The following is a 25,651-nucleotide window of genomic DNA, read 5'->3' as shown; positions in this document are numbered from 1 at the left end:
TGACAGCCCAGATGCCAGTGAAGAACAGTGCAAAGGTAACCTATGGTAGGGCCAACTGGGAGCTGAGAAAGAGCATAGTTGGATATAGACAGCAAGATATGTCACGGAGAAAAGCTGTTTCCTCAGAGAAAACAAGAGTTTGTGGGAAATTTTATAAAAATTACATTATGGGCAAGAAGATGGTGAACAGTGCTCATGCAAACAGGAATCCTTTCTTACCTGAGGTCTGCACCTGTGGTCTCTGGGGGTCCTGGGTAAGATAAAGAGAAAAACAGAAATACATATAGATAGGACTTAGACTTTCAGAAGAATGTTTCCCTAAAAGTATAAACCTAATAAAACAACTGACACCTTCACAAGGACAAGATGCCCTCCCTTTGCTGACCTACGAGAACTTCCCCTGAAGTCAGTAGAGAAAGCTGCCCCTTTGACAAAGTGCTTGGTCTGGGATCCCTACAACACACACACACACACACACACACACACACACACACCCCAGATTTTCAAAGAAGACCTGATAGTGTCTCCACCCTCAGGCTCAGGGTGTTATCTCTCTGTAATTGCAGATAGATGTCAGCTTTCAGCAGGATATATTACCTACCAGATTAAGTTGCACTAAGACTAGAACCAACAAAAACATGGCTGGCCACAATGATGGGCACTCGATACAAGATATGCAGGAATCCAACCAGAATAGGCAGCACTTATATATTCAAAAATGTTGTTTACTCTGCGAAGCCCAACTGGGGAAGCTCCAAGTGAGAGAGTTGGGGTGGGGTTGGGGGATGGCCAAGCAGGTAAGGCTCAGTATTAATAAAGTGAAAGGTGCCTATCCTCTCCCCTCCACACATTGTCAAGTCCACTCGACAGTCTTCAAACCCCCAACAGCACCAACAGTGATCTCTGGAAAGAAAGATGCCACTGCCAAAGAGGTGTGGTGGCCAAAGACCAGGGACCCTTCCTTTCCAAATTAAGCAGGTTCCTGACTGAGCTCTGCTATCCCCACTCTGTGGAACTGTACTTGTCTCCATACATCTGCCTGAGGCGAGTCTGTATGAGCTGAAAAGGTCTTCAGAAAACCCTTAAGTACTGCATCAAGAAACAGATGAAGAGCCCTAAAGTCCCAGGTGCCTGGTATAGGCCAAAGGCTACCAGGAAGCTCAGCATTTAATTATATTAGCAGAGAGGGCAGCTGCCAAGGATGGGGACCAGGCCAGACTGAGTTGGCATTCACCTCGGAGGGTCTTGGACCGTGTGCGGGCTCGCTTGTCATCACTTTCTGAGCTCATCTGCAAAGTAAAACAACCACAATGTTAACAGCCACCCAGGGCAAGCACCTGCCATGTCTTAAACTATCAGGAACACCTGGTCATTTTCTGACTTGTTTTGTAGATGGCAGGAAGATTATCTGTGAATGACAAGAATGGGATCAAAAGAAGTAAGTTGGGAGAATGTTGGGGTTCTGCCGGGGAGAGACCACCAGGCTGAATGGTACCTCGTCTATACCTCCTAGTGCCTCACAGTGTTCCACCCACACTGCTCCAGGTCCCTATCTGCCCACTAAAGCCACAGCCTCATGTGCATAGGTATTCCATAATAAAAGGGGCTCCTGGCACAAAGAGTAACACCCACTGCTTACCTTACCAGCAGGTACCGAGGTACAAGGCATATTGCTGACAATAGAATCATCTGATGGAACTGGGTCAGCTCAACATAGTCCAGGTCTTGGTTTCCATGGACATTTTCTTCCTACTCAGCACATGTTTTAATGTTCCTGATATACGAGTGTCATATGGGTAGGAACTAGTTGCCTGAGCAACACTCAGGTATCCTCTGGCCTCTGGACTATCAAGTCTGTTAGAATCTTCACTCATCTAGAGAAGCCTCCATTAGGGCTGCTGCCTACAACATAGCTTTGAGAAAAGCAGATAAGAGCTACTATGATAGGGCACATCTGAGGATGAGGGTCCTCAGGTAAATCTGAAGGAACAGATAAAATACCGGCAAACTCTGTGATGTAGGAACCAATCTTCTCACAGATAACAGGACTGGAAGTGGCAGGTATACACCCAAGCAGAAAACTGGCCAGTCAAGACTTACTACGAGTCTCCACAGTCAAAAGAGACCGGAGGCAAATCAACATCTGTCCCAGACCACAGCTCCACCAGGATGACAAAGCTCTGTGTGAGTGGTTTGGCAAAGAGGAAAATAAGAGAATGGGATATGTTACAGAAGGAAGAGCATGGCAAGACTCAAACCTCTACCTCACCAACTAGGAAAAAAGAAATCAGAATTAATTCCTCAGTTGGCAGATGAAAGTCACAAGTGAACTTTCCTATGAAGCAGTATAGAATACAGTGATCTATATAATTTGTTAAAGAAGAAAAATAAAAAACAGGGTAATTTATGCAACCTGTCAGCTACAGGGTATGGAGCATAACTCCATAAGCCATGTGTTTATTATAGCCTTCCCATAGAACAGAGACAATTACTATAATTTCTATTTTTAAAGCAGAGGCTCCCCGTAGACCAATGACTCACATTTAAAGTAAAGAGAGGAGCAGGTGTCAAAGGGACGTCATTACATCTATGAGCCTTCAAACGTCGATTGCACTGAGCCAGTGCACAACGCCTTCTGAGGCAGGGCACACAATACATCTGATTGCCCCATGCCTGTGTTCAGCTGAAATGTAATCTATAGCTTTTTGTGTCAGTTTTCCCAAGGAAATTGGCAGGCATTCTGCTAGATTAAAGTATGCCTTGGCAATTTGGATTTCCTGTGGATAAATTATTCAAAGGGCAGAGAATAGAGAGGGTTACAGGGATGTGTAATGGGCATTGCTTGCAAACTGTGAGCTCCCATTGATGAAGCTAACAGCTGTGGCATTCATTGTCCTGAGCACCTTCTCTTTGCGATTTACTTGCATCAAGTATTCAATGTACAAGAAGTTCTCTTCAGTTTGCATAGCTTTGATTTAAGAAGGAAACTCCTGAACTTGTGGGAGAGAAGCCAGGCTCTTTAATATGATGAGAATGTGTTCATAGGATCTGGCTGACTTGTGAAGTCAATGCCAAGGGGTGATTCTCCTCTCACTTTTGAAATTGACAGTGGTAGCTGCTGTAGAGGCATCTGGCAAAATGTGTGAGAAATTCACGTGTGTTCTTTTGCAAAGTACTGCAGAAGGTGTCTACAGACCTCTTACCTATATATAAGTAATGTACCCACTAGGTCATCATGCTCAGGGAAGCACTGTGCCTCGCACTGCCCAGACTCACTGACTAATTGCCCTGGCAGCAGATCCTAAGACTTCCTGTCTGCTCCACACAGGAATGGTCCCTGCCTATGGCACAATTCACTGATGCAAAGGCAATGAGGTGCTTCTCAATTTTCCCTTCATTTTTTTTTAAACCTTTTATTTCTTCCAAGCACAAACAGGAACTGTTTTTTGCAGAACCCATACATAACTCAATGGCCTCTTGCCTTGAGGGTGAAAGGGTCCCTTTGTTCAGACAGATAATCTTGCTCCGCTGTGAGATCAGGGGTCTTTCCCAAGAACATCTGCTCTGTTTCTCTAACATCAATGTCATACTGCTGATCGAGCACATCTTTAGTTCTGACATTTTATCAGTTTTCCTTGTATAGGAAAATTGGAGAAAGATAATTTCCAAATACAAACAGTTTGTACTCAGCCATAGCTATTACATTAGCCTGAGAGAACTGTGTCTCCAACCAAGCGCTAGACTTGGCTCCTTGGTTCTAGTCTTAAAAACAGCCTCACTGGAGGGTGGTTGGTTGGTTGTTTCTGTTTTTGTTTTGTTTTTACCTTGAACTGTTCTATATTGCTTTAGAACAGTTTATTTGCCAAACTAAGCTTCCTGTGTTGAACCTTTACAAAGTCAAGTATCAAAATATCAAACACAGCAACAGCCTCCAAACCTGCAGATTACTTTTGGCTCTATTTTGGTTATCTGAGGAATAAACTCAGAACTCAACACAGCCAAAACAAATAGCTGGTCTTTAAGAGGAAACAATGGGGCCAGACATGGTGGCACGCACCTTTAATCCTAGCACTGGGAATGAAGAAGCAAGCAGAGCTCTGTGAGTTCAAGGCCAGGCTAGTCTATATAGCAATTCCTAGGCCACCTGGGGCTAAATAATGAGTCTTTGTCTCAAAAAAGAAGGGGCAGGGAGAGGAAATAATCATGAGTTTAGTTTTCTAGGGGCCCAGGGATTCCCTAAGCCAGTTGGTTCTTGTTGACCTTTACTTTGACATCTAAAGCCAATTACCCACACCCTCCAGGATGGAAGGACTTCCTATCCGCTTCTTGCCTGATGGTCAAGGACTATCCAAGGGCAGAATCTGTGCTGAAACTTGTGCCTTAGGAGTTTTGCTCATTATTCTAGAAAGGCAATGAGGCTGTTCAGGAGTGAACAGGAAGATAAAGAATCTGCTGATCCCCGAGAGCCTGAGAACCTAACTAAGGATAGCAACAGTTATCCAACAAGGGAATACCTAAGAGTATCTGTGAGAGACACCTCTGGATTTAGTTGACTTATCCCCAGAAGCCAACAGCAACTTCGGACAGACAAATCAAACTCAATGGTCAGACCCCCTGCCATCCCTTTGACCACATCTCTTTGTTCCTAACCAGTTTATTTCCTGAAAGGTCCCCATCCTGTGCTGAGGAGAGCTCCCACCTTCACAAATGTGAGGTCGTTCACTGCCTCTTGCAGAGAACTATTCAGGACACATCAAGCACAAACAGCAGATGGAGGAAAGAGTGAGTGAGGATATGGAGCAGTCAAAACTATCTTAGAAGCTGGTGCTGGTGAAGGAGGACGTATCAGAGGGAGCTGAGCAGATAGCTGCAGAGTCTTGGTTGGAGACGCTGGGCCTCTCGATACCATGGGCCATTCATTCTAGCCCTGGACTGGAAGGAGATACTTTGGTGTTTTCTTTTACTTAAAATGTACTCTAGCTAGGAGTGATGACACACACTTTGAATCTCAGCAGGATTAAAAACAGGCAGAAGCAGACTGACCTCTTTGAGTTCAAAGCTAGTCTGGTCTACAGAGCAAGTTCCAGGTCAGCCAAGGCTATCTAGTGAGACAGTATCTCATGGGGGGTAGGGGGGGGAGGAATGAGCTCTAATAACCAGAAAAGGTAAAATATTAGAATAGATTTAGGACAGTTTTTAAAGCCATAGGATCCTGTAGATTATAGTGTTCTAACAGAAGATTTTTGTACACACTTCCTCTGGAGACATGGGGGAGGATGTCTGCTTCATCCCTGCCCAGAGGAAGGAGCTGATGTAGCTATGGGGTAAAAAGGTAGAAAAAACTTGCCATCCCTTGCCCTGCTTCACTTGGTCACTTGGCAGTATCTTATTCACTCCATTGAGAGTAAAAAGAAATACAATGGTTTATCTCATTTTGGGCCCTCCTTGTGACAGCAGAAACTGTCTTACGTCTTTTTTTTTTTTTCTTCTTTTTTTCGGAGCTGGGGACCGAACCCAGGGCCTTGCACTTGCTAGGCAAGCGCTCTACCACTGAGCTAAATCCCCAACCCCCTGTCTTACGTCTTGACAGTAGTATTAACCTGTGCAGACTCAAGTCTGAATCCACCACTAGGTTGGGGAAAGGGGCACTCCACTTAGGATTCATGAACAACCTTCAAGCACCAGACTTACTTTCTCCTCCATAAAACTACAATAGGGACCCTCAAAGTTTCTATCCCATTTTCTAATCACCATCAATGGTTGCCCTCCCTTTTTATGTAAGTTCTAAGCCTCCAGGTCAGCTCATAGCCACAGAAGGACGCAAAAATTCCCCTAGAAGCCCAATATACATTCTACTTCCTATTAACTGAATGTCTGTTGCTAAATCACGTGCCCCTTCCCCTTGTATCCCACTAGGAGTCATCATAGTACTTCCTGGTTCTTTGCAGTGATAGTCCTGCCCCTCTTTAGGGGACATCCACAACATGCTTGACGTTACCCTCACAGTTCTTCCACCAATTATGCAATCTACTTACAAGTAAGTATACCTGCCACTTCCTGTGATATAGAAATGTCACTACCCATGGGACACTATTCAGAAAATGCCTCATGAGGGGGATGTCTTTTGACAGTTCTAAACATGAGATCTTGGCTCACTCCAAGCCCTAAATAAAAAATTATACCCAATTAGGCTACCTGGTAAAGCAGCCATATCTGTTTCAATCTTCATAAGAGGAATTCCTTTGTTTCTTCTTTGAAACATGGTCTTGCTATATAGCCCAAGCTGGACTTGTATTGACCCTCCTCCTGTATCCTTCCAAGTGCTGGGATTACAAGTGCACCTAGTTATAAGTGGAATTTGTATCTCTCCAGGGCTGTTGGTTTGTATCTCTCCAGGTTGTTGATCCAACAAAATAAAGTCAGACAGCTAAGAAGGAGAGTCACCTCCCTCCCTGAAGGTACATCCTGTGGGCTCCTCATCTTACTCACAGGCCATCTTAGGTCACTCGCCCAGGCTATTTCTCTTAGTCCCTGTGCTGCCCCTCAGTGCTGGCTCACCAGCCCATTCACGTCCTCCCTCCTCTACTGGCCTGTTGTTCATTTTAGTTTCTTGTTTCTTCTTTCTCTGTAAGTGCCACCGTGTAATAGCTATCTTGGAATTCACTATGTAGTTCCACTTGGCTGGCCTTGAGCTCACAGAGATCTGTCCAAAGTAAAGGAGATTGGCTTACGAATGACACACGTACGGAGCCTTAGGGCTGCTAACAGGGCCCAAGTGTCAGCTGGCTCATTACCAGCACCTACATTCTGAACACTCACATGTAGCTCATGGTAAGCTCAACCCTCTGAGCATGCTGTGCCTGGGCTGTGGAGAAACCAGAGTCTTCCTACTTCACTTTTGACCAAGCAACTACTGAAACTACTTTGCTTAGAGACTAGGTCAAGCCACTTTCATGGTCATATGATCTGACACCCATGTCTCTTGGGGAACCTTCTGGACTTGCATGGGCTCGAGCTCTCTCTCTCTCTCTCTCTCTCTCTCTCTCTCTCTCTCTCTCTCTCTCTCTCTCTTCTTTTCTTTTTTCTGTTTTTCGGAGCTGGGGACTGAACCCAGGGCCTTGCGCTCGCTAGGCAAGCGCTCTACCGCTGAGCTAAATCCCCAACCCCTTGCATGGGCTCTCTTACAGTGAAGTAAGAGAGGTCAAAAATTCAGTAATGGAAATAAGTAATATTTTACCATGATATTTAGGACACTGTGCATAATATTAGCACACTGATAACAGAATCAAAATAAGTCTGAGTGCTTAGCAAAGTGACCATCATAGACCTGTTAATTGTACATTTCTATAACCAGACATAAAGGAAAAATAGTATATTCTAAAAGTAAGATGCAAGTACCCTGAGATGTTATTCTGCCTTAAACTCATGTTCTTTTCTATCTGTACCTGGGCTGTTCCTTATCCTGGATGCTATACCTAGGTGTTGACTGAGACACTCATTGCAAAGCATCAACATGTCAGATAATAAGTTGACATCTGGACACCAGAGAGATGGCTCAGTGGTTAACAGAACTTATTGCTCTTTAAGAGAACCAAGGTTCTGTTTCCAGTACTCAGTGGCTTACAACCATCTGTACTTCCAATTCCAGGGAATCTATTGCCCTCTTCTGACCCCTGCAAGTACCAGGTAAGCATGTTGTGCACAAGCATATATGCAATCAAAACATTCATAGACATAAAATCAGTGAATCTAAAATAATTTTAAAGAGGTTAGCACCTGACCTCCAGGTATGGATGCACCATGCTTCTTTCTATTTTGACTCCCAGCTCTGATGCCATCTGCTCTAGAGAGTGGGTCTCAGATAGAGAATGTCAGTAGGAAGTTGTAGAATTTCAAGGTTGGTGGCCAAAACCACAGTCATGGACATAGGCACTATCTCCAAGATCAGGAGTATCCTTGGGAAGCAAGGACCCTGGGTCACCTCTATCATGCTTTCTGGGCAGGCATAAGTAAGATGCATCATCTTTCACACTTACAAAGATTAAAAATAAAAGATCAGCAGACTTCATGGATTCCTGCATCACAATTAACTATCAAACCCTGGGGGACTCTGGGCCTACCCAGGCCCAGACAAGATAAAGGGAGAACAGGTGACATCATACATAACTGATCCCAAGTATGAACGCATAAGATGGGGAGCTGGTTAAAATGCAGAGCTCTACTATCACACAGAGTTTTATCTACTCATCCTTCTTCCTCTAACTAAAAAATGACTAGGTGATCTTGGTCCCCATCTTGACTCTGAAGGACCCAGGGCCAATCCCTTCCTTACCTTGTGGTATCTACACAGGAAATGTCTCTCAGTTCTGCAGCTACTGGTCTTGTCTTCCTGTGTCCACCTCTGGGTCAGAAGTTTGCCCCGGAACTCATTTTCTGAGGGTTTAAAAGAAAAAGAAGTTTAGAAAATGGAACTCTGACAAGTAATAGCCAGGCAGGTCCATGAAAAGAAAGAAAAAAATGCAGGACACTTTTAAATGTAACATGATACAATTTCTGGAATCTATCAGAAAGGCAAACAAATTCACTGCTCATGGTTGTTCCAGGAGAGAGAGAGAGAGAGAGAGAGAGAGAGAGAGAAGAAAGAAACCCTTACTCTTTAGAAGCAGAGGGTCTACACCATGGTCTCACCTCTGATAGCTGTTTTGTACATGTGTCACGGAGTGTAGACACCCAAAATTGCTGTTCTAACTCAGGGCACTGGTGTGGATCATATGAGATCCACCTTGAAAACAAGGATGGCATTGGGGGACTTGAAAACTAACTGACCAGTGAGTGAGTAGTGCAGTCATAACTACATTTTTTTATTATCCCAAAAGAATGTGCAGCTCAGATCCATTTGCTTTTGTAAAATGTATATTATGTCATTCAACTTCTCAAGTGCCCACTGACTGAGGAAAGTGAAGTCCATCCAGTGGGCATGATCAGCTCTGATAACATGGCCTCTCACAAGGAGCCCTGCACCCCACTAGCACTCGTTACTTGTTTTCAGTGTATTTTCTCCTCCTGGTTTTTACTTCTCTCCAGGGCAATGCCTACAGTTAATATTTAATTCTCATAATTCACATAAATTCACACATCTAAGCAGAGGCTGAATATATCAGCTGGACACAACAAAGCAATGCATTGTGTACCTATTCCCTGAACGTCATTCCCTGTCTCCATGACAACCTGCTTTCTATGCTGCAGAGTTTCAAAGGAAGGTCATTAGTTACCAACAATAAAAACAGGAAATGAGTATTTCTACATTCTGCTTTCTTCTCCTAGGAAATGTGTTTAGATTTTGCTAAAGGCAGATTGAGCACATGTTATCATAAATATTATCTTCCTCGCCATTACCACATATTTTTAGTGGGATACATCCCCAAAGCTGTTTTTATCCAGAATTCTACCACTCCTGGCCAGTAACTCTGTATCATGACCATTCTTTTGTTCCTTGAAAATATCTCCATCCCCTTAAAGGGCTCAGAGTCCTTTCATGAGCCAAGACAAAGAATAAATTAGGTATAGCTGCCAAAGGCACAACGTCTTCAAGGGAACAGTGATCCTATAAGACTTGGCACATCCTAAATCATAGAAGACTCCCTTCTTCTCTTAGAACTGTGAGTTCCCTATGAGGAAATGCTAAGGACCAGCTTCATCTGACCATAAAGAAGTGAGCTGTAGGACTTTTCTCACAATTCAAGGTCTCTGGGTCCCATCTATAGAGGGAAATTAATGGTCATCATCATTGAGCAGGTATCAGGTATACCTTCCCAAAGATATATTTATATGATCTATATATCTAATCTATATCTCTCATCTCTATATCTCTATATCTCTCATCTCTATGTCTCTGTCTGTCTCTCTCAACACACACACACACACACACACACACACACACACACACACACCCTTGACCCTTATAGTAGGAACCTAGTGCTTGTGAACCACTAGGCAACTGCCTCCAACAACACAAGGTGTCTAAGAATGGGACCATGTGGAGGAAGAGGCTATGCAGCTTTGCACCACTGGAAAGAGTACATACTTAGAAGACTTCATAAGTGAACATCAAGAATTGTGCCAGCCATTAGGTACTCTTTATGGGAACTGACATGTGTGTCTCCACTGTACCATTAAGGAACTGAAAGACAACCAAATCCTAAAAGGCTCAGGGTTCTGATTCTGAATATCTGTCCCAGAGAACCTGCTATAGAAGCCTGTGCACTGACTGGTTCATGAGGCTCAATCAGAATTATTTGTTATAAGGACACACACAAACATTTGAGGTGACTGGAACATGGCTTAGTGACAACTGGAGGGAAGTATTTAGTCTAAATTATGAAAGGTGTCCCAGAAGCTACCTGTCCTAAGGAGTTTCCTGTAGGTCTCTTCTGCTTCTTAGCTTGACCTGCATATGTATCTAAAAAGTGTTCTGTGTGAGGAGAGATGAGCAGTACATGGCACTTCCACAACCTTACCATTCCTAAGAATTTGGAAATCGACCCTTTTGGATTCTCCACAACCTTTAGCCCAAGAACTACTGTTTTAAGTCAGCCTGAGACACCACATTGGCACAGCAACACACCAAGACCTTAAAATCATCTACTCCCCAAAGTGTGTCTCTTATTTACTAGAAGTAACAAAACCAATGAAGCATTTCAGAGCAAGAGCAAACACAGGCTTTCCCTCACATCCCTGAGAAAGAGTATACAGTTAAGCAAAGTGCTGACACCCATGTCAGAACTTTGTATAAAAGGTTCTGAAAGCAGCATTTTTCTTCCTTTGTCCAGGAAGTTTTTTGCAACAGTAATAATCACTACAAGGAGTCAACAGTGTGGGGTCTTCATATGGCCCCTTTATTCTACATTGGGACCTACATATGGCCAGGTCCTGCCATATGGACTTTGCATACTATACCTTTAGTCTACTGTCTAGACTCTATAAAATCCATAGCCCTGGTCATGTACTAAGTTCAACAGCATGCAGGACCAGCCAATCTGAGGAGAGCCCTACCCAGGAGTGTGGAGACCAGCAGCTATGCTTTCCACAGACTCACAGTTGTATCACCAAGTAGTCCACAGTTCAAGCTCACCTGACTCCAGGGTCACCTTGCCCTCTAATTCTTAACACCTTTGTACACAAAGTGAGACTAACTACTTGAAGATTAAGAAACATTTGGAAGATCCCTTAGTGATGCTTGAAAAAAGCGTTGATGTTGTCACTCTCACCATCTTTGCCATCAGAAGTTGACTAAGGAAGAGGTTCTGGGCAAACAGGACTATTTGGAGATTCTTAGGTCTCTGATGAGCTCATCTGATTCCTATTCCTCTACGTAAACAGCCTCCATACTAGAGAACATGCTGTTCAGAAACATTATCCTGTGGCTAGGATAGGGTGTTTACTGTAATCTCTGCTGGAGACCTAGAGCCCTCCTCTGTATTTGTTCCACAGGGATCCAAGATCCACAATTACAAAATTCTGTGGAACAAAAAAAATCTCAGCAAAGCAACCAGGGATGCTCAGCCCGAGCCACAGGGAAGGCAGTCATCCTTAACAAGACCAAGACCTCCAATACAAGATGGGAGAAAGTCATATCACAGCTCAGTTGCTCTCCAGATTATGGTACCCACATCCTTCTGCTCAGCTGTCTTGTAGACCCAGATCTGGGAGCAGCATTCCCAGGAAGAACACAAAAACTGACCTGCTGGTCCCTGTTTCGTGTCTAGTACTCTGATACCCCACTGTACAACATCAATGCAGACAAAACTGCTATGATTTTTCCCCAAGACTTCCAATTGATTTTTCCTGGATCACCTTGACTCAAGCCAAACTATCTGGGGAGCTTGTACCTCTGGGGACCACAACAGATACACTGAGGGATGGGGGATCCACTTAGGGAACACTCTCTTTAAAGAAGCCCCTTTGACCCTTCTATCCCCTATTGGAGAGCTTGACTCTCAGCTGAGTACATCAGTCCCATCTGGCTGTTGGCTGAGGGACCCTAGGAGTATTGGTGCCACCCACTCTTCTAAAGCATTGAACCTGTTTCCCCAGGCAGAGGCAGGAGAATCTGTAAAGCACAGTTGATCTGGACCTCACTCCCTGTCACACCTTTCCCAAACACAGACCACGTCCTCCCAGGAGCAGGTGATGTTCCCAGGGGCAGGTGGTGGTTCTGCCTAACCAGCCTCTCCTGGTCTCCCAGGTAGACTTCAGAAGCCATATTCTCTCTCTCTCTCTCTCTCTCTCTCTCTCTCTCTCTCTCTCTCTCTCTCTTTCTCTCTCTCTCTCTCTCTCTCTGAACTTCCTGCTGCTCATGTGACCAAAGCTTTCTGGATGTCACTGGAACTACTCCTGATCTCTCCAGATGTTATTTTATGTATGATTGGACTTTTTTTAAATTTTAGTTTGTATGCAAAAATTGGCAAAATAAATATAAACTTCGCATGGCAGTTCAGGAAATATAGACTGGCCAAAACAAATTTTTTATTTAAAACAAAAAATTTAAAGACAAAGCTGAAGGACTCAAACTTCCCTGTTTCAAAGCTTACCATAGGACTAGAGTGACCAAGATAATATAGTATCCTCACAGAGTGAACATGTAGATAAATGAGATAGACTCAAAAGTATAAAAGTAAACTATATTTTTATCGGTAGATACTCAACAATGGTGCTTGAGTGATTTAGTAGAAAGAATAACCATTTTAATAAAAGTACTGAAAGAACTGGCGTTCAAATGAAAGAAGATAGATCTCATACAGTGCAAAAAAAATGCAACTCGCAATATAACACAGACCGACTTATAAAACTAAAATTTTTAGATACCCTAAAAGAAAACCTTCTTGACTTTGGATCAAGCAAAGGTTTATTTCCTATATACAACACCAAAAGTACTAGCCATAAACCAAAACTGTGCATGCTTATATCCCAACACTATAAAGACTGAGGCAGGAGGATTACAAATTCAAGGCCAACCTGGGCTATACAGAAAAGCCATGTCTCAAAACAACAACAATAACAAAAATAATATAGGTCTGGAGAGATGACTCATAGGTTAAGAACACTTGCTGTTGTTACAAAGCATCTGGCTTCCATTCCCAGCATCTACATGGCAGCTAACAATCATCTGTAACTTTAGTTCCAGAGAATCCAACGTCCTCTTCTGGCTTCTGCAAGCACTACATGAATCAGCTGGACAAACACATGCATACAAAACATCTATACATATAAAATAAAAATAAATAAATGTTTTAAATATATGTGCACACACACACACACACAGAGATGTGTGTGTGTGTGTGTGTGTGTGTGTGTGTGTGTATTAGATTTTGTCCTGGTTAGCTTTTTGTCAACTCGTCACGAGCTAGAGTTATCTGAGAGGAGGGGACCACAATTGAGAAGATGCTTCCATAAGATTGGCCTACAGGGCCAGGCAGCATTGGTGCACACCTTTGATCCCAGCACCCAGAAGGCACAGGTCAGTGGATCTCTGGGTTTAAGACCAGCCCGGTCTATATCAAGAGTTCCAGGACAGCCAGAGCTACCCAGAGAAGCTCTGTCTCAAAAAAACAAAAAGAAAGCTTATGGGAAGCTTATGGAACGTTTTCTTAATTAGTCATTGATATGAGAGGGCCAAACCCATTGTGGATGGTGCCACCCCCTGGACATGTGGTCCTGAGGTATAGAAAACAGACTAAGCGAGCCACGGGCAACAAGCCAGTGAGCAGCACTCTTTCATGACCTTTGCTTCAATTCTTGCCTCCAGGTTCCTGCTTTAAGTTTCTGCTCTGACTTCTCTCAGTGGTGGTATGAACCTGAGAACTGAAAGATAAAACAAACCCTTTCCTTTCCAAGCTGCTTTTGGTCATGGTGTTTTATCACAATAAAAACCCCAAGACAGCTTTCATCAAAGTCGAAACCATTTGTCTTCAAATAATACCATCAATAAAATCGTCCTACATGCTTGCAAAGCACTTATTTGGTAAAGGATTTGTGTTGAGAATAAAAAAAACTCTGATAACTCTTTAATAAAACAATGAACCACTTAAAAAATCAAAGACCTTGAAAAGACATTTCTCTAAGGACAATATATAAATGGATAATATACATATGAAAAGACCCCAACACAGCATCTAGTCATGAGTTAAATGTAAATCAACTGTAAGGATATCACTTAACTCTCACTAAGATGGTTATGACAAATTCAAAACCAGACGAATAGGAGTTCCAATCTGTAGAAACTGAAATCTTCTTCATTACTGTTGACAGAAATGTAAAATAACAGTCTCTTTGAAAGCTATTCTTGGAATTCTCAAGGTTTTTTGAGGGTACTTTGTCTCGTTTTGTTTTGTTTTAGATTTAGGCTTTTTTGTATGTGTACGAGTGCTTTGCCTGCTTCTATGTCTGTGCACCATGTGCATGCCTGGTGCCAACACATTTCAGAAGAAAGCATCAGATCCCTAGAACGTGAGTTAGGGATGGTTGTGAAGTACCAGGTACCATGTGGATTCTGTAAACCTAACCCAAGTCCTTTGCAAAAGTAAGAGTGTTATAAATCACTGAGCCATCTCTCCCACCCCAAGTCTCCAGAGGTAAACTATCGTTACCATCTAACATAACAATTCTAGTCCTAGATATCTGTGGTGGTTAGAATAAGAATATCTACTATAGGCTCATATTCAAATGCTTAGTCACAAGGGAGTGGCACTATTTGAAGGCACTATTAGAAGGATTAAGAGTTACAGCCTTGTTGAAGGAGACAATATATCTCCTATATCAACAGGACAGGCTCATAAATGCGGGCTTTCTGCCTAGTTAGAGAGGAAGACACACTTTACAGGGCCTTATGTGCTCAAGACCCTTGAGAATAAAAGATTTAAAAGGAACCCAAACCAGCTTCTCACACAATGAACTGAAAGATAAGGTAAGGATTCAGTTTTCAGTATGAGGCTGCTTAGGAAGAAGATTCTAGATTTGCTTCAAGAGAATCAAGTGGATATTTACATGAAAAATAATATTCTGGGTGATGGAGAGATAGTTCAATGGTTACGATCACTTGCTGCTCTTGCAAACGACCTAGTTTTAATCCCAGTGCCCACATGGCAGCTTATGCCATCCCTAACTCTTGTTCCAGGTGGATTCAAAATCTCTTCTGGCCTCTGCAGGCACCAGGCATGTACATGAGACACACACACACACACACACACACACACACACACACACACACACACGCATATATATAAAGTAAAAATAAATAAATATTTTTGAAAATAACATTGTGACAACAGGGATTGCCCAGAAGAGATAAACTTCCCCCACAGGTGTTTGAGTCCCAGGTCTTGAAGGCCAACAATTTGTGGGTTATCTCTAGGGATTGTTGTGCAGTGCAAAATTCTCAACATGCCACCTTTGGTTTTTTGATCCCAGGTTGGGAATTTATGTCCAGATTCAGCATAGACCATAATGACTCAGGGAATTCTGGACTAGGGTTAAAACAAAAAGATGATGAAGTGCTGTGGAATGGGCCACAGACAGCAGGTGAAGCCTGACTATCCTAATTCTTGCCCAGGGACCTTTGTAACTCCGTGCAGTCAACATGAGCCAAGAGAGACAGCTGCTTCTGCGAGCCAGGAAGTCCAATGACCCAGATAGTTACAGATGCGCTTCTACCTCTGCCAGAGCAGTGTCAAGGCACATCAGTAGTTAATCTGCATCTGAGCAGAAGGTTAGACTATCGTGCCTGATGATCGACCAGCCATACAGCAGCATCCCTGCACCTGCTCGTGCAGACCCCTGCCTGGAGAGGTAGCCATCCAAGCCATTCGGAAATTGTTCTGCAGAACAAGGATGTGCGGCTAAGCCCTAGAGTTAGGTATAAGCTTATACCTATTCTACTCTAAAGATATTCTAAGCTATTTTGATGTAATTTTTTGATGTATTCTAAAGGCTAAACACTTCCTACATTTTATCTCAATCCTTCATCTTCTTTCCTTGCTACCGCAAAGCTAGCCACAGCTCACTTTAGACTTTAGGGACTGGGACAATGACCTTATCCTAACATTTTACCGTGGGCTACTGTGGCACTGGGGCTACAGGCTAGCCTCTCACTATTCTCTAGCACAATACTCTGGGCATAGAGCAAGAAGAGAGAACAGGGAAAATGGTGGGGAGGTAAGGAGCATGTACTGGCCAATCAGGAATGATCTGCCCATCAAAGGAAGGCTAATGATTCATTGGTCAAAATACTTTACAGATATCCTTTAAAATGAACAAACTGTGGGACCTGGAGAAGTGGCTGAAGAGATTAAGAGCACTAGTGGTTAAGAGCACTGGCTGCGGGGTTGGGGATTTAGCTCAGTGGTAGAGCGCTTGCCTAGCAAGTGCAAGGCCCTGGGTTCGGTCCCCAGCTCCGAAAAAAAGAAAAGAAAAAAAAAAAAGAGCACTGGCTGCTCTTCCAGAGGTCCTAAGTTCAATTTCCAGCACTCACATGGTGGCTCACAACTTTCTATAACTGTAGTCCCAGGGGATCTGATGCAGATATACATGCAGATAAAACACATATATACATAAAATACATAAGTAAATCTTTAAAAACAACAACAAAAATTAACAAAGTGAGAGTCTAAGGGGAAAGGATGCTTCCACAGTGTCTAAATACTAATTAATTGCAGAAGGAAAAGAGTAACATTGGGGTTCTCTGGGATGGCCCACCTGAATGAGTGTGAAGTTGACATGTCAGGCAAGGAACGCTGGAGTCAGGCAGAGAGAGAGACGTTCCTACATAACTCAAGTTTAATCACAGGTAGCATCAAACAAACCCAAACTGAAGGGCTCTTCAAATGGCTCACCATCGTGAAAGACATATCATGGGAATCCTTCCTATTTCAAACTGACCACCATAAGACCCCAGGACCCCTCAAGGGTCTGGAAATTAAGCAAAGGGGAAAAGGGTTTTGCCTGCCAGGATCACAAGCAGCGAACTCTCAAGAGGTTCAAAAGAAATGGTTTTGTTCTATACTTGAAACACTTCAGTGGATTTGGATTTGTTTCAGAGAAAAAAAAACAAACCAAAATTTTAATTTACGTGGATAAGAAAAATAATTTATCAGTAATCAGTAGAGTTCTCTGAAAAGAAGCAAGATTAAAGCAGGGGAGTCTCAGGCACAACCTCTTTGCCTCACAATACATTGACCTCCAAATCACAAACCTTCTGCAAAGGCCCAGCTCCTCTGGTCTTTTTTGAATTGCTGCTTGGAACTCTGCTTCCGGCCTTCTAAAAAGCCAGGAATCATCCCAGACTAGAAAGTCTGGTAGCCCGAAAGTATAAGCGGAGGAAAGAAACTGAGGGTTTCATGGAAGTTGCATGGCTGCCTCCACCCACACAGAACTCTTTTGAACCCTTGCCTTTTTGCTATCCCTGCTTGGAGTCCTTGAAGCTCTAAAACTACACTGCCTTCCTCCCCAACCCTTCCAACCCTAGAAGAGTAATAGACATTTTTGACCGCACTCTCTTGGTGGATAGGAGTGGACAAGTCTGGGGACAAAATAGCTTTTAGCAGGAAACAAACAGGGTTACGAGGGAGACCAGGGGCAAATTTTGTTCTTCTTCTTTTTTTTTTTTTCCTGGTTTAATAAAGCTGAGATCCAAAGAGTAGAATACTTGCTGAGTGGAGCAGACAGACCTGCTTTTGCTGAGTTTAGGTGAAAATGAGAGAAGAGAAGAGAGGTGGGGGTAGGGGAGTCCAGAATTCTATAGCTTTGCACATTTCTCATTATTTTGCTTCTAAATCAGCCTCCGCTAGTACTTTCTCTATTCAATAAAAGCCAAATGCAAGCCATGTCCCCTAATCTCTCCAACAGCAGCTCACTGCTGAGAAAATAATACAGATGTAACTTCCAACATCACACACTTTCTTTTTCATTTATATGCAAATAGTGACCTTTCACCCAGGCTGTCTCAAAGAAATGTTTCCTTAAAAATGCAAATAGCATGTTGCCGGCAGTAACTATGACTGAGTCTTTCTTATATTATTATCATTATTTCTTTTAACCTTACCAATGCTGCAAAAACAACAGCTAAACTGCTCTGCCGTAATAATGACTTTTCAAACCAAATCACAGGACTGGCTCTTCAGGCGGCCTGTCATTGGAGGCTGCCAACAGAGAACAAGGATGTCCAACCCAGGCAGCAGTGTCCCAAATAGTCAGTGTCACACTGCTTCTATACAGCAGTGGATGGGATAGTGGCACTGCCATGTGACCAGGTCCCAGCCCCAACCAAGTGCCTAGACACTCGTAGGACCACTCTGACCCACTCAGTCACAAAGAGAGTTCTACACTCATCTCTGACCTGCACTAGGCTGGATAGAACTCAAGATACTCTTGGAGCCTCAACAGCCACCATGCAAAACCCACTCAGAACAGTAAAGGTGGAAACTCTAGAAAGAAGTGGCTCCCAAAGGAGGTAGGAGGAAGAAAGAAGCACAATCAACCTGTTCAGAGGCACTGTAGACCTCATTCCTGATTGACACCTTGATCAGGCCAGGCTACAAGGCTGTGGACAGCCCCAGGGGAAATTCCTGTCATCCCTTTGCAGCTTCCCAGGAAGAGTTGGTTAGGTTAGGAAAGCAGGTGGTAGATAACAAGGCTGATATCTGGCTTCACTGAGCCATGACCAAAACACCTTTTGAGACCAAGCACAAAATGACTATGTGTACCCTGAGGCCAAGCATAGGCTCTGCTCTTCTCTTCAGGACAGAAAAGGCAGATTGAGTCCAGAACCACATGTGGTAGTCTGGGAATTACTCAGAAAGTCTAGCACTAAGACTAAACAGGCAGCTGTAAGGAGACTGGTATTCTAACCCACAAATACCAGGAACTCTCCTGGTCAAGCAATCTAGCTCAGAAAAGAACAGGCTCTACCTCTTCTCTTTCTTGCCTTGAAGAACCATGAGGCAATAGTTTTTAAAATAGCTCCATTTTCTTCCTTCCATCCCAGTTCCTCTGATTCTGAGACCCCTGCTCAAATTTAAATTTGGCTAAGGAGGCAAATTTAATATGGAGCTGCGTCCTGCCTACGAACTTACCACCATGCTCTAAAGTGATGTCTCTATTCAGCAACAGCCCAGTGCAGATTTTCAGGCTTAGCACTACGAAAAAGTGGACATTAATTTTCCAGACTTGATGCACAGTGCTCACTACAGAAGTGAACGGAAAGTTTTGGAGAAAATACAAATACGTCATAACTTCCAGAAGCCTTGTTTCCTGAGTGACTGACAAGCAACAGAGAAGGATGTCCAGTGTGAGGGATTAGCAGTGTCTACAGGTCCCAAAATCATAGCCCCTGTGCTAAGTCACAAGTCTTTGTGTGTGTCTCTCTCTCTCGATTTATTTTTATTTTATGAATATGAGTACACTGTTGCTGTCTTCAGATGCCATATGGATGGTTGTGAGCCACCATGTGGTTGCTGGGAATTGAACTCAGGACCTCTGGAAGAGCAGTCAGTGTTCTTAACCTCTGAGTCATTTCTCCAGCCCCAGTCACAACTCTCAAAACCTTCAGGGATTCTATAGGAAAAGTTGAATTCTAGCTCTTGATCAATGATAATTGGGGTTCATACCCATTCTATAAAGTGCTAAATACCACCAGGTTGGAGTCAGGTACACAAGCAACCCACCAACAGCTCAGACCACATAGTATCCCCATGCCTTCTCCTCACACCTGGATCATGTGATGTAATTCCTACCTTGCCCAGCCATCTTGCTCAATGTGACCCTAGGTGGCCTCTGCATATTCACACTGGCCCTTCAAAACCCTGTCTGTCTACCTGTACTCTCCTGGCACGGGCAATGTTTTCAGGCCACAGTCCCACGTGGACCCAATTCTCCCTGGACATATCTATACAAACTGAAACCCAGTTCATCATGGCCTGTACACAAACCCATATCCCTGAAGATGAGGCAAGCTACTGGGCAGAGGGATGCCATAAGAGCCCAACACTGTATCTGACAAACTCTTCTCTTTCTAAGAGTGGGACTATCCAGAGCCAAGCAGATGTTTTCACTGAGCAGATTAAAAAAAAAAAAAAAAAAAAAAAAAAAAAAAAAAAAAAAAAAAAAAAAAACTTTGAAGCAAGGCATGGTGGTGTTTGCCTTTAATCCCAGCACTCAGGAGGCAGAGGTAAGCAGATCTCTGTGAGTTCAAGACTAGCCTGTTCTACATAGCAATTCCCAGGACAGCTAGGGCCACACAGAGGAACCATGACTCACAAAGCCAAAAGTAAGGGGTTGGAGAGATGGCCCAAACAGTTACGAGTACGTGCTGCTCTTCCAGAGGACCAGGGTTTGATTCCCAGGGTCCATATGCAGCATGCAAGCCGGCAAAGATTCATATATACACAACGGCATTAAAAAGAATAAAACATTTTCTGAGCTATGGTCATTACTGCCTTTTAAAATAGCATTGAATTTTATAAATGAAAAAAGGATGAAGCAATAAATGAAGTTGGTCTAACAAGAAAAACACACTCACTCCTAAAGGCATTTGCCAAGAGGAGAGGTGAGTTAAAACTGCACTGAGTGGCTTCTGAGAACACTAAATCTGCAGAACCCTGAGATCAGACATTTTAATTCAAATGAAAACGCCTCTCACATGGTTTTGTTCTTGTTTTCAAGTGCCATTTGGGAAAAGTTAACATGTATGGAGAACACAAAATATGCAAGAACATGAGTACCTTCTACTCGGGACCCTAGAACCTGCTCTCAGCTGAGCAGTGGACAGTCTGCAGTCTTCAAAAAGCAGGAAGTCCATGGGGCACAGCAATAACAGCTACTCTATTCCTTTCAAATAAAGACACCATTTTTCTCTTTCTTTTTTCTTTTCTGGAACAGTGTTTCACATATCCTATACTCAAATTTACTATGTAGTCAAGGATGATCATGAACTTCTGATCTTCCTGTCTCTAGTCCCAAACTGCTGGGATGACAGGTGTATGCCATCATACCCCAGTTTATGCAGTACTGAGGATCAAACCCAGACCTTCGTACATGCTAGACAAGCATTCTGACAATTGAGCCACACCCCTACCCCTTCGGTCTGCTAGCTGGGCACTAAACCCAGGATATTGTGTTTGCTAGGCACTTGCTCTTCAACTGAGCTCAGTCTTCCCCCTCAAAACCCTTTTAATGCTGTCCCCTCAAATTTTCCTATAAACTTGGGCCACAAAAATTTCAGTTAAAATTATATCTGTAACCAATGTACTTTTGATTACTCGATTATTAAGTGCACAGGAAAAGCAGAAAGGCAGTCCTAAGACAAAAAAGGAAGAAAAAAAAAGATTTGCTCAGGTATCCACAGAGAAAAGCGAACTAACAGTGCCTCTGCACTGGTCTTTTAGGGTTAGGACAGTGGAACACAAAATACTTGAGTCGATACCAGTGTTCAGAGTACCTATGAGCCAGGGCCACCGGAAGCAGCCACCTCTGCCACCTCTCGACTCCCTATCTCATGCCACTCTGGGTCCAGTGCTGACCAAGGTATTCTGACTGCTCCTGAACCCACCTTTACCTCCTGAACCAGCCCAGGTAGTAGGATTGCTCTAACCTAAAGAATCTATTTTTCCAAAGCATAGTTACCTTTCACATTAGTGTATCTAGGAAGGGTTCACTCCCTAACCATCTGCTCCCTTACAGTAGGCAGCTATTGGAGGCCTAATAGGTTCCTGGCACTTTGTCAGTCTGTAGGTTCCTCTCGATCGTGCTCATCCAGGGCTGGATCATGCAAACCAGCATTGCAAACAGTCCAGCCACTGCTAGGCCTGGCCATGCCAGAAGGTGGCCTGCTGGGTTCTGAGCCAGTCTTTCTATGTGCCTGGGTCACATGCTCATGTACAATATCACCCATATCGCCATCACATTTGATAACCAGGACCAAAGGAGGACTAATTAAAGACAGTACCTTGTCAGCCCTGTGACCTGATCAACATGGCCAGGTCAGTGACCCACAGCAGTCAAGCCTGCACCTTCATACCAGCACGCCCTGCCAGCTCTTCCTGACATCTCTGAACACTCACAAGTATTTAAGCAGAAACTGCCACCATACGAGCACAGAACAACTTTGCAGTTCCAAAAGTGAGGAGGGTCTTCTCAGAGAGTGATTTCCTCATGCAACCCCTGGGAGTTTAAGAGAACACAGAATCTACATATCCAAGGATTACCCTGAGGCCTGCAGGCAATACCCTCAGCTGTTCTTCAGACAGAAGCTGGAGGAATTCTCAGAACTACGGCCGGGCTCTGTGCTCTAAAGAGCATGGAAAGCAGGTTGATTTGGGATGAAAAAGCTTACAGATCCTTGAACTCTCGAACACTATTATTGCTCAGCTTTCTGGATCAACAAATTCCTTGAAGTCTAGCATCACCAAAGTACCTGGGAGTCAGATAGCCTTTCTACAAAAGACTCCATAAAGCTGCTTCTTTCTTTATGAAAGTAAACTGACAAAACTGCCCTCTTCTGCACAAGCAACACAACTTGGGAGGGGGAGGACCATGCCTCAGTTGACAACAGCATCCCACTGGGTGCAAAAGACTGTAATCTTTGTTTTCCACTCTTTTATTTATTGTTAGTTAACAATTTGTTAACAATATTGTTAGTTAGGTAAAAATTACAGTCAAGGGTCAATGGAAGAGGTCGTAGTGGCAAAGAACCTGGTGCTGAAGGGAGCCCCCCCACACACACACAGGTTGTCAGGTAAGGACCCAGCACCCCACACTGTTGCCACCTCAGAGAAACTAGCACATCTCTTTAACGCCAATTAGATGCTCCCCTCCTAAGTGTGCCTTAGAACATTCCTGTTTTTGTTCACTTGGCCACTAGTCTCAGAGATACCCTCAGGGCTAAGATTCTTTTTTAAGCCAGTGGGACAAAATTCATCCTCTTCCTCTCCCAAAAGAACAATGTAAATAGTCCCAGTAATTGATTATTATTATTATTATTATTATTATTATTATTATTATCACTTTATAGCTACACAGTCTGACCAAACTCATGTAATGCCTCAAGATCAAACATACACAATCTTCAAGCCACTTCTCAGAAGCTTCATTTCAGAAATTAAACAACCAGCTTTACCAGCCAATGATGTCCGTTTATTCAAAGATGATATTGGAACAAGGCAACATCCATGTCTGAAAGGAGCCGGCAATGGGTAGCTACGGCACTGACATACAAACTTCCTTATACTTGTTTATTATCCTGATTCATAAAGAATGTAAATCTCGTGAACAGAGCCAAGTCCTCTAGGGCACATTTGTGTGCAACGGCACCCGTGTTCAAAGCTCAAACTGACTTCCTGGTTTTAGATATGAAAATCCAGTTACACTGGCACTACAAACAACCACACACTCCAACCACACAAACACACACAGGAGGAACTGAGAACAGTAAACCAAACGCTACCCGTGGATCCCACAGACAAGCGCTCCCTGGGTGTTGCTCCTGAAGTTTGGAAGTATGTGACAAGAAGACAAAATGCTCCCAGGATCATCTCTTCTGGGTACCTGGAGTGTGTGTCCCACAAGAAACAGCCAAGCTCCAAGTCTCTGCTTCAGATAGACCTGCGTATGAGGTCAGCATCCTTTCTGGACACAGAGCTTCTGGGTCCCATGGCCCAGGCACATCTGTGTTCCTTTTCCAGAAATACAGATAAAGTTTCTTGTCTTGATCCACAGTGTCTTCCTCCCCTAATGCCTTTTCTATTAGGCACACAACATGCCCATGAGAATCTCAGAAATGCAGGAAGGGCAGAGAAAGAGGAGGAACACACAGCCCAGGCAGACAGGGAGAAGAAAGCCTTGTCCTTCAGAACAATTTAAAAAGACATCCCCCAACCTGCTTTTCTGCAAAGAGAGCCTTCTTAGAAATCCTCTCTGCTCTAGCCCTCCCCTCTGTCCAAGGGGAAAAGCTAAGCCCTGGGTATCTGCCTTTGTCAGCAAAAGAACATAACATTGACTTACCTTTCCCCACAGCTATTGTCTGTCCTCTTTCAAAATGACATCACGGAAAGCAATCATGAAATTTACATGGGGGGGGGTGGGGGGAGGACGGGGGAGGGGAAGGCAGCTGCCTCCCTCACCGCAGTCACGTGTGGGGAAGCCTGTGTGTGGGTTTCAATTAAATATCTTCTCCCCTCAGTGTGCGAACTCCTAAGCCAGCTAAAGGCGATGTCTCATTTACTTAATGACCGCTCTCATTAGCAGCGGTGGCACGGGCTGGCGGAGGAGGCTCCTTTGTAAATACGCTACCCATGAACCCTTGGGGCTCCAATATATCTGTTTACTCTCTGAGGTGAAATAAATTTACAGTATAACATCAGAAAGATGGATCTGCCAAACTGAAGGAGAGAGGTGCTCCAGACCAATAGACTTCCTGTTTTCTGTTCTGAGCCTCACCAAAGAATGTGCCCATATCTGCCTAAATATATCTATAATCAATATACAGCATGATTGGGTTTTATCAAACGTAAAACACACAAAAGAGCAAGAAACATTCTGCCAACCATGCTCACTCCCCTCTTCTTTTTCTGCCAGTGGTTCAGTCCAATAATTCCTAATAGCAGCGACCGGAATGACAGATGCCCTGGGTTAGCATGGCTCTGGCGAAAGTGCTTTACAATATTTATTGGTGGTTAGGAATACAACCTCCCATCATAAAAATGGATTGCAGAATTTATTTCTCAAATGAACTAAAAGTGTTATATGGGCTCATCTTCATATGGAATTACCAGGAATTAAGGTGGAATTTTTTTTTTCAGGAATGATACCTAAGGCATCAAAGATTGAAACAGTAAAGTACACTCACAAGGAACAGAGCAGAAAAGATTTTATTATTGTTACACTTTCCCTTTTTGTTTTAATGTTTTGATACTAAAGGTCTCCCAAAGAGTACTAAAAAAAATCTCTAAGCACTGCTATCCTAACCCTAGAAACATAAATTCACTGTCTGTAAGAAGCACCCAAAAACACCAAGAAGAAAAGTCTCTGGGACACACACCCTAGAAATACAACCTGCCTGCCAACTTCCCAATCTGCCACTTCTCAGTTTTTCTCTAATTTACAGAGCTGAATACAGGAACAACCTCGAGAGAAACCTAGGGTACCCTAGTTTTTTCCCCAAAAACTTATCCTCATACTGACAAATCAGAATTGGAAATTGCACTAGAAAACACAAAAGTGAAAACCAAATTAAGATCCCAAGACGACACTACTGCCACATCTAGAAAACAGAACATTCACGGCACAAAGGTATTTCAGGTTTTAATAGAAAACAAACATTATTTCCTGGCAAGTTGTGCAGAAATACAATGTCCTGCTTGATTATCATAGGTAGGCTTGGGCCGCCAGAAGTCTGAATAAGATAGAGCAAGTATGCTAGCTTTTGCAAGAAGAGCAGGTTGTAAGGACCTTGTGGGATAGATAAGCAGAAGCCTCTCTTTCACGAACAATTATTTCTAACACATAGTTCATTCTCCATATATTATACATAAAACAAGGAGCTTTGTTCCAAAACGCAAGCTAAGTATGTTATTTCTTACACACATGAGTAAAACACAAAATTTAT

The 25,651-nt window shown here is 43.3% G+C and overlaps 1 protein-coding gene across 4 annotated transcripts in view; it reads right to left on the bottom strand.

The window, feature by feature from the left end:
- Nucleotides 1–24,376, bottom strand: part of Myt1 (myelin transcription factor 1) — a 60,626-nt gene extending 36,250 nt beyond the window's left edge. For 2 of the 4 annotated variants that reach the window (XM_087653518.1, XM_087653519.1), the window contains exons 1-4: nt 23,593–24,069; nt 8,333–8,433; nt 1,235–1,289; nt 220–250 (exon numbers count right to left, since the gene is read on the bottom strand). In XM_087653518.1, the coding sequence (XP_087509644.1) occupies nt 220–250; nt 1,235–1,289; nt 8,333–8,433; nt 23,593–23,668 (263 nt within the window). In that variant the 5' untranslated portion in view covers nt 23,669–24,069. 4 annotated transcript variants of the gene reach the window in all.
- Between the last annotated feature and the right edge of the window lie 1,275 nt (nt 24,377–25,651).

The sequence above is a fragment of the Rattus norvegicus genome, chromosome 3 (assembly GCF_021556685.1).
Source record: "Rattus norvegicus strain SHRSP/BbbUtx chromosome 3, alternate assembly SHRSP_T2T, whole genome shotgun sequence".
NCBI classification, from domain to species: Eukaryota; Metazoa; Chordata; class Mammalia; order Rodentia; family Muridae; genus Rattus; species Rattus norvegicus.
Note: the sequence above shows the minus strand (reverse complement) of the source record. Positions and strands in the feature narration are given on the sequence as shown.